Source organism: Equus quagga, chromosome 7 (genome assembly GCF_021613505.1).
Source record: "Equus quagga isolate Etosha38 chromosome 7, UCLA_HA_Equagga_1.0, whole genome shotgun sequence".
Lineage (NCBI taxonomy): Eukaryota > Metazoa > Chordata > Mammalia > Perissodactyla > Equidae > Equus > Equus quagga.
This window is the reverse complement of record NC_060273.1, coordinates 80,070,772-80,079,840: the sequence shown is the minus strand read 5'-3', so window position 1 is coordinate 80,079,840 and position 9,069 is coordinate 80,070,772. Positions and strand designations below refer to the sequence as shown.

Here is a 9,069-nt window from a genome sequence, read left to right as displayed (position 1 = left end):
CTCTGATTGGTAGCTGCAAGCTTCGCTATCTGATTGGCCGAGCGAACGCAGCGCGTAATTTAAAACATTGTATCAGTAACAAAAGGTGTGCCTCGTGGGCGGAGTTGTGCTCTCTGGCAGCGAAAGTCCAGGTTCGGCGGCGAAAGTCAAGGTTCGGTGGCGGAGTGTGAGTGAGTCGGTACCAGAGGAGGAACAAGTGTCGCGTCTTCAGGTGAGTGTGGAACTGTGCTGGAGCCCAGCTGGGATGCCACCTCTTGCCCTCGCGGAATAGGCTTTCAGAAAGCGGAGCTGCCGCCATCCCTTTTTTTAATCCCTCTCTGCTCACTGTGGGCCTCTGGCCGAGGTTGGAGAAGGAGCCTAGCTTAGCGAGACCACCTCAACAACACCGGTGGGTGAGGCACCCCCTACTTAGATCGTGGCCTTTTGCTTTTGGAGTCAGATATCTGTTCATTCCTGTTCGCGGTCGGACCTGCCGCCTCAGATTGGATTAAATGATTAACTCCTCTCATCCCTTTTCCCTCTGCTGGTAGTTGAAGGGAACAGGGACCAGGAATTCAGGCAGCGAGACCAAGATGTCCTGGGGCAAAGGAATTGTTTCTTAACCTAGAATTTGCAGCCCCTCTGTCCCTTAAGGTTCTCCTCCCTACCCACCCTTGTCTATTTTTAGACCTAAGCTGCCCCTGCTGTCATGTCGCAAGGGATCCTTTCTCCGCCAGCCGGCTTGCTGTCAGATGAGGAGGTCGTAGTCTCCCCCATGTTTGAGTCCACAGCTGCAGATTTGGGGTCTGTGGTACGCAAGGACCTGCTGTCAGACTGCTCTGTCATCTCCGCCTCCCTAGAGGACAAGCAGCAGGTAAAGGAGTTGGAGAGTGGCAGAAAAAATTTTACTTCTAGGTTCTTCAGCTGTTCTAATAACTAAATTTACAGGTTAATAGGAGAAAAACAAACTTAATTTTGTACTACAAGAACCCCAGAGAAATATGAGACCCAAGGCAGTCAGGCAATTGAGGCTTATGTGCCATCCTGAGCTAAGGAATGGTATAAGGGCCTGGGGCTTCAAAGGGGAGCAGGGCAATTCACAGGAAGATAAGAGCAGATGTTTGGTAATCAGATGTTTGCCCTGCCATGTAGGTAAGTCTTTCAGATAAAAAGTTACCTCTGGTAATAGCTCTCTTTCTGGGCCAGGCTCCCTACCTAAAATCTTTTAGGCAGTTAAGGGAGAGGTAAAAGTTTTTCTCAAGTCTGCTGGATCACGATTGCCTTCAGCTCAAAATAATCCACATGCCAAAGTGACACATTTTGGGGTGGCGTATTCTGCTCCCCTTCAGTGGCTTGGGGGCAGAGAGTGATATCCTCAGCCTACTAGTTGTCCGTACAGAGTAGTATGAGGTCAAAACCCAGCAATCTTGAGGGTCTGAATGATCAATTCAAAATTAAGAGCAGGACGAATAAAAAATGTAGAGTTGTGTATCCATAAGAACTATTATTTGCATTGCATTGATGAAACACCCTCAAGTGCATACTCTCAGGTAATCCTATGAGGAAAGGCTAACAGTTATCTCTCCTTCACTGTGAGGCCCAGATGTGTTAATAATTTGCACAGGGTCATACTGCCATCAAGTAGGTGGAATGTACATTCAGGTTTTGGGGATTTTTTATGTGTCACCACCACAGCATGGCCACCAATGAGTGGTGTAGGTCTGCACCAAGGAACTGAACCCAGGCTGTCCAAGTGGAGTGTGCTGAACTTAACCACTACGCCATGGGGCCAGCCCCAACATTCAGGTTTTAATGTCAGCCACAGCTTCCATTTATGGAGCCTTTCTGCTAAGCTAGGTTTCTCAGCTGCACCATTATTGACATTTGGGGCCACATAATTCTTTGTTATAGGGGGCTGGCTGTCCTATGCATTGTAAGATGTTTAGCAGCATCCTGGCCTCTACTCACTAGATGTCAGTAGCTCTTTCTCACTTGTGACAACCAAGAAACCTCACCTGACATTGCTAAATGTCCCTTGGGAGGCAAATGCTCCTGGTTGAGAACAGCTCCACTCAGAAGTCTCGACTTATAGAGAAAATTCATGAAAGCAGGAGCCTTGATAGTGTCCCTCACTGTGGACTACCAGAGTTCCTGGACCATAGTAGACAGATCTCTAAATATCTGTTGAATGGATGAGGTGGGTGCTACTATTAACCCCATTCTATAGATGAGGAAACTGAGGCAAAGAAATTTAAAGAACTTGTTCAAGGTCTCAAAATTATTAAATGATGGAATTGAGATTCAAATTCAGGTGTGTCTGCCTCCAAGGTGCTTAACTACTGTGCTGTGCCTTAATATCACAGGCTGGTTTTCCTACTGGTCAACCACTTCTAACTCAGATAATCAGCGTGGCGCCACATATTCAGGATACTGAAGAGACAGGGAAGGGTGATAAAGTAGTGAAAAGTCCATGTGGATTGGAATGATTATGGAACCAAAGAGTAGCTGCACACAAACATTTGAGGTAGAATGGGGGTAGTGTTAGTGTGATTCCCAGGAACTATGTTATGTTTGCCCATCTTAAGTAACTGCTGAGATTAATCTGTGGTTCTGGCCTGAAATTCTGCCACAGGCTCCATCTGAGGATAGTACGGAGAAGGTGAAAGTATACCTGAGGGTCAGGCCCTTGTTACCTTCAGAGTTGGAACGACAGGAAGATCAGGTGAGTTTCTGAGAAGAGAGGATCTGAGGTACAATGATGCAATACCCAGGAATATTTCCTTCTGTGACAACTATGTTTTCCCCCTTCTCAGGGTTGTGTCCATATTGAGAATGTGGAGACACTTGTTCTACAGGCACCCAAGGACTCCTTTGCCCAGAAGAGCAATGAGCGGGGAATTGGACAAGCAACACACAGATTCACCTTTTCCCAGGTATGGAGGTACCGGTCTGCAAACAAGGGACCAACATGTAGGGGGAGCTTTATTCTCTTTAGAGGGAAATCTTTTTATTTCACTGTGAGTACCTTATATATGCATGTCTACAATTTTGGGGACCCTTGTTGTGTGCTAGTCAATATGTCAAGTACTTTATATGCATTAATTCCCAACAGCTCTATTATCATTATTGTCCCTATTTTCCTGACAAGGATACTGTGGCTCAGTGAAGGTAATGTTGCTGAAGCTATGTAGCTAGTCATTGGTAGAGTTAGGACTTGAATCTAGATCCATCCGTCTCCAAAGTCCACTCTTGTGCCCATCATGTTGCCCCATTGTGTGTGCAGCATCGGACTTAGTGGATAGCATTCCTTAAGTATTTATTGATTTGAATGCAAGATGGACTGGCAGAGTGGTTGGGTCTGCAGTGTTGCAGCACTGCAGAAAGAAGATGCTTGAGTAGTCTCCAAAGCCAGCCACCCAGAAAGGGATGCATCTGCTGACTCTGCACAGGAGGCAAATGGGAGGTGAAGAATGGCCCCTGAGAAACTGGGTCTGTCTTTAGATCTTTGGACCAGAAGTGGGACAGGCATCCTTCTTCAACCTGACTGTGAAGGAGATGGTAAAGGATGTACTCAAAGGGCAGAACTGGCTCATCTATGCATATGGAGTCACCAACTCAGGGAAAACCCACACAATTCAAGGTGAGTAGTAGGCCTCCTAGAATTGCTGACTGGCGTCCTTTTGATGCTCTGAGTTGGGGAACAGCACTTGCCTCAGCTGTCTGCCATTCACATGCCTGCAGGTACCATCAAGGATGGAGGGATTCTGCCACGGTCCCTGGCTCTGATCTTCAATAGCCTCCAAGGCCAACTTCATCCAACACCTGATCTGAAGCCCTTGCTCTCCAACGAGGTAATCTGGCTAGACAGCAAACAGATCCGGCAGGAAGAAATGAAGAAACTGGCCCTGCTAAATGGAGGCCTCCAAGAGGTGAAGTGTTGGTGTTCACAGAGGTGGGGGTAGAGGGACAAATCTCTGGAAAGTTTTGTACTTATCTTCTCCCTGGGTGCCCCCAGGAGGAGCTGTCCACCTCCTTGAAGAAGAGTGTCTACATTGAAAGTCGGATGGGTACCAGCACCAGCTTTGACAGTGGCATTGCTGGGCTCTCCTCCACCAGTCAGTTTACCAGCAGTAGCCAGCTAGATGGTATGTACCGTAACTGTGCTCTATTCCAGGTAACACTAGGAACACACTTCCTGCTCCCAACTGCTGCCAGGGGTACAGACCAAAGGTTGCAAACTGATTTCCACCTTCTGAAGCCCCTGCAGGCCAAAGGGGAGATGGACTACCCTATGGTTGATGCCCTGTACATTGGCTTCTTCCCTAGAAACAAATCACCGATGGGCACAGCCAGACACTGCCCCTGTAAGTGTCCCTGCAGACATTCGCTTCTCCATCTGGATCTCCTTCTTTGAGATCTACAATGAACTGCTTTATGACCTGTTAGAACCACCTAGCCAGCAGCGAAAGAGGCAGACTCTGCGGCTGTGTGAGGATCAGAATGGCAATCCCTATGTGAAAGGTATGGGAAAGCAGGGAGGTTGGTATGAACCCTGAAGGGGACTTGGGGAGAGACTAGGAAAAGAGTTAGGTGCTCCCGTCTCATGTATACCTTTCTTTCCTTGGCCTCAGATCTCAACTGGATTCATGTTCAGGATGCTGAGGAGGCCTGGAAACTCCTGAAAGTGGGTCGTAAAAACCAGAGCTTTGCCAGCACCCACCTGAACCAGAACTCTAGCCGGAGGTGAGTGAGTTGTGAGAGCCAACCAGTCAGTATTCTGGGAAACATCAGTTCTCCACCTGGTCATGGAAGGTGTGCAGTGACTTTTCTTTATCTTAACTTCCAGTCATAGCATCTTCTCAATCAGGATCCTGCACCTTCAGGGGGAAGGGGATATGGTCCCCAAGATCAGCGAGTAAGTGTCTCCATTTAGAAATTTGGGCTTCTTGGCCATAAATGGTAGTGGGGGGAGGGGGCAAGGGAGGTCCTCAGAAGAATTACTTCTGTTAGATTCTTGCTGCCCTTCCTTGGATACAGAGATTTTTTGATGGGTCCTCCCCTCCCCAGAACTACATGAAGGGCTTGAAAGCTTGTAACATGTGGGTCCTTATGTCAGATCCTGTCCATCATTCAAGGTTATCACTCTGTGATCTGGCTGGCTCAGAGCGCTGCAAAGATCAGAAGAGTGGTGAGCGGCTGAAGGAAGCAGGAAACATTAACACTTCTCTACATACCCTGGGCCGCTGTATTGCTGCCCTGCGCCAAAACCAGCAGAACCGGTGAGCTTTTGACTGCAAGCCATGGGCCTGGATGGCCTGGAGCTCTGCAGTTTGCTAAGAGACTTCCTGGTCACCACTGAGGATAGTGTTAGGATACCCCAAGGGCTGGAGTACTGCTCACAGCTCTATTCTTTCTGATTCTCTGCCAGGTCAAAGCAAAACCTGGTTCCCTTCCGCGACAGCAAGTTGACTCGAGTGTTCCAAGGTTTCTTCACAGGCCGAGGCCGCTCCTGCATGATTGTCAATGTGAATCCCTGCGCATCTACCTACGATGAGACTCTTCATGTGGCCAAGTTCTCAGCCATTGCCAGCCAGGTGAGAAGCTGTAGGTTTGATGGTTGTGCTCACTTTGGGCTGCTACCTTTATTTATGGAAGCTACTAGGGACTAGTTATGGATTCAATTAAAATTTCTCCCCGTTCACTAGCTTGTGCATGCTCCACCTGTGCAACTGGGATTCCCATTGCTACATTCGTTCATCAAGGAACCCAGTCTGCAGGCCTCTCCCAGCTTGCAGACAGGAGCTAAGACAGACCCAGGCCTTGATGATGACATTGAAAATGAAGTTGACATCTCTATGTATGGCAAGGAGGTGAGAATACAAGAAAGCTTTGGTGCAGCAGCTTGATGGCTATACATTTTCCATGCTGCCTTCCAGGTGGGCCTGTGGCTTTTTGGGGGCATGGGTATCTGTTACGTCTGACCCATGTGTCCTTCCTAGGAGCTCCTACAGGTAGTGGAAGCCATGAAAGCACTACTTTTGAAAGAACGGCAGGAAAAGTTGCAGCTGGAAATACAGCTCCGTGATGAAATTTGCAATGAGATGGTGGAGCAGATGCAACAACGGGAACAGTGGTGCAGGTACCAACTGAATGACCCCTCTTGGTCCATTGCTTGGACCACAAGTGGGAAGTAGGAACTAGCATGGAGTTGTTTCTCAAGATCTGTCCTCCAAACTCACTTCTCAGGATCTTTACTCACTTCTCTTTGCTCCTGACAGTGAACATTTGGACACCCAAAAGGAACTATTAGAAGAAATGTATGAAGAGAAACTAAAGATCCTCAAGGAGTCACTTACAAGTTTTTATCAAGAAGAGCTTCAGGTGAGTTGCCCTGAACCAGTCCCAACTAGCTACTCAGATACCCATAACTAGGTTGCCTGAGGTAAACAGATTTTATAAACTCTGGTAGGAGCAGGAATATGTAACTCACTTTTCTCTAGTCTCCTTAGTGCTTTGTATGTGTCAATCTATGTTTGGCAAATTGATTAAGGGTTTGGTCGGCCAGGAAATGGTATAAGTGCTAACAAACAAGCTTTTGAGGCATAAGTATCAGGGAAGGTTTTGTTCACTGTTCAGTCATCTGCTCCTGTAGGATTTGTCTGACTCTGGACAGAATTATGCTGCTTCTCTCTTAGGAGCGGGATGAGAAGATTGAAGAGCTAGAAGCTCTCTTGCAGGAAGCCAAACAGCAGTCAATGGCCCATCAACAATCAGGGTCTGAACTGTCCCTACGGCGATCACAAAGGTTGGCGGCTTCTACCTCCACCCAGCAGGTCCAGGAGGTTAAAGCTAAACTGGAACAGTGCAGAGCAGAGCTAAACTCCACGAATGAAGGTGAGGGAGGAGAGAGGGCAGCAAGCCTAACAGTGGCTCAGGGAAGAGCTGTTCTTCAAACTTGGGCCTTCTGACACCAACTCCAACATAATTTCCTCAACTCCAAGCTACTTCCCCTGATTTTTCTCTCTAGGATGCATGCGGCCTCACTTTTTATATTTGTTGCAAGCTACTATTAACTCAGTTAAAGAGGTAAGCCCAAGGCTACAAAGCATACATATTGAAGATTCTTGTTTCCTTCCCTCAGAGCTGAGGAAGTATCAGAAGATGTTAGAACCGCCACCCTCAGCCAAGCCCTTCACCACTGATGTGGACAAGAAGTTAGAAGAGGGCCAGAAGGTAATTACCTTTCTCTGTTACCAAAGCTCTTACCTAAAGCAATTTCCAACACTATATCCTTGGTTCATGTGAGGGCAAAATGATGTTTTTTGTGCACAGTCCTGGGAAGTGGCTACTTCACTCAGCTGACTAGCCTTTCTAATTTTACTTCTCTTCAAATGGCTATCCAACTCCTCCAGATCATTATCCTGGAGGATCTTGGCCACAATTTGGTTCCTACTTCTGCTTTTTCAGAATATAAGGCTGCTACGGACAGAGCTTCAGAAACTTGGTGAATCTCTCCAGTCAGCAGAAAGAGCCTGTTGCCACAGCACTGGGGCAGGAAAACTCCGCCAAGCCCTGACCTCTTGTGATGACATCTTAATCAAACAGGTTAGGGCAGCCTATTATGTCCCCTTCTCTCCCGTCAGCCCACTTCAGAGTCTATGTGAGAAGGAGAATAAAGAGCAGAAGAGAAAAAAATGAAGATTTTTAGGCTAATCTTACAGTGAGGGGAGTTTCTCTTCCTTGCAAAATAAAAACAACCATTCACTAAGTAGAAGACACTGTGCTAAGTAATTTATAGATATTTACCGTAATAACAACCCTACAGAGGTAGATACTGTATTAAATCCAAGATGCTTAGATTATAAGATACCATTATTTTATGTACCACCAAAACAAAATACTAACAATTGAACCATGAAATTGGTCATCAGTTAATGCATCCTGATTCCAGAGATATTAAAATGTAAAAAAAATACATCGTAAACACAGCACTTAATTTGATACCTAAGAACTGGGGCTCTTGGAGGTTAAGTAAACTTATTTAAGCTCATACCACCTTATGTGTTAGAAAATGTTCTATTCAGTGCTGTTGGTTTGGGTCTTAAAAGAAAATACTCCCTGTTCAACTATAAGCTCTGACTTCAAAGAATCTTTTTGTAAAAACAGTCATTAGTAACTGCGAGTAGATGGTATGTATTACCTTGCCCTCTTGTTTCTCTAATATGCCAAAAATGTTTTTTATAACTTTATTGATCTTCCTTAGGATCAGACCCTGGCTGAGCTGCAGAATAACATGATGCTAGTAAAACTGGACCTTCGGAAGAAGGCAGCATGCATCGCAGAGCAGTATCATACGGTGCTAAAACTCCAAGGCCAGGCTTCTTCTACCAAAAAGCGCCTTGGTGCCAACCAGGAAAACCAGCAACCAAACCAACAACCCCCAGGGAAGAAACCATTTCTTCGAAACTTACTTCCCCGAACACCCACCTGCCAAAGCTCAACAGACTGCAGCCCTTATGCCCGTATCCTGCGCTCACGGCGCTCCCCTTTACTCAAATCTGGGCCCTTTGGCAAAAAATACTAAGGCTGTGGGGAAGGAGAGAGCAGTCATTGTCCTGAAGTGGGTCAGCTGCTCAGCTTAAGAAATATGTCTCTTTTAAGCCTTACCATATACCTGGAACTCTATCTCAAATGCAATATTCAGACACTAGTTATTTTTCTCCCTTTTGTAATATAATCACCTATGTAACCTCATGCTTTTTTTCTTATATGGTTTCTATGCACAAGTTATATTAAATAAAGATATTATTCACATTTCTTATTTGAATTCCAAATTTAGCAAAACCATTAAAACAGAAATTATAAAAGGAGCAGAAAAGCTGAAAATCAAGCATCATTCAGGTTCACGGGAACCTTGCACAGGAATGGCAAGTGGAGACGGGTAACTACTATACAGCTAACCTAAGAAAACTTGATAAGAAATGAATTCAAGGGACATTAGATATTCTAAACCTTCCTTAATATAAAATGAAGTATCATACATTAGAAGGTGAATGGGTAAGAAACTTTTTCTGGAAACAAGCATAAAAG

General features: G+C 45.9%; 1 protein-coding gene across 1 annotated transcript; it reads left to right on the top strand.

Moving 5' to 3' along the window:
* Positions 1 to 86: 86 nt before the first annotated feature.
* KIF20A (kinesin family member 20A) lies at positions 87 to 8,771 on the top strand. Its single transcript, XM_046667829.1, has 19 exons — positions 87 to 211; positions 668 to 853; positions 2,612 to 2,701; positions 2,793 to 2,912; positions 3,481 to 3,619; positions 3,721 to 3,908; positions 3,995 to 4,124; positions 4,306 to 4,500; positions 4,611 to 4,722; positions 4,826 to 4,894; positions 5,115 to 5,258; positions 5,408 to 5,573; positions 5,685 to 5,849; positions 5,979 to 6,118; positions 6,258 to 6,360; positions 6,675 to 6,873; positions 7,121 to 7,212; positions 7,447 to 7,584; positions 8,243 to 8,771. The coding sequence occupies exons 2-19, from the start codon at positions 689 to 691 to the stop codon at positions 8,561 to 8,563; spliced, it is 2,676 nt and encodes an 891-aa protein (XP_046523785.1). The 5' UTR covers positions 87 to 211; positions 668 to 688; the 3' UTR covers positions 8,564 to 8,771.
* Positions 8,772 to 9,069: the final 298 nt, after the last annotated feature.

What these genes read in the sequence shown, in the direction of transcription:
- KIF20A (XM_046667829.1), top strand. Translation starts at nt 689, where the DNA reads ATGTCGCAAGGGATCCTTTCTCCGCCAGCCGGCTTGCTGTCAGATGAG. An exon ending in GAAAACCCACACAATTCAAG is followed by an intron (nt 3,620 to 3,720) that starts GTGAGTAGTAGG and finishes ACATGCCTGCAG; the next exon opens with GTACCATCAAGGATGGAGGG. An exon ending in AGTTAGAAGAGGGCCAGAAG is followed by an intron (nt 7,213 to 7,446) that starts GTAATTACCTTT and finishes CTGCTTTTTCAG; the next exon opens with AATATAAGGCTGCTACGGAC.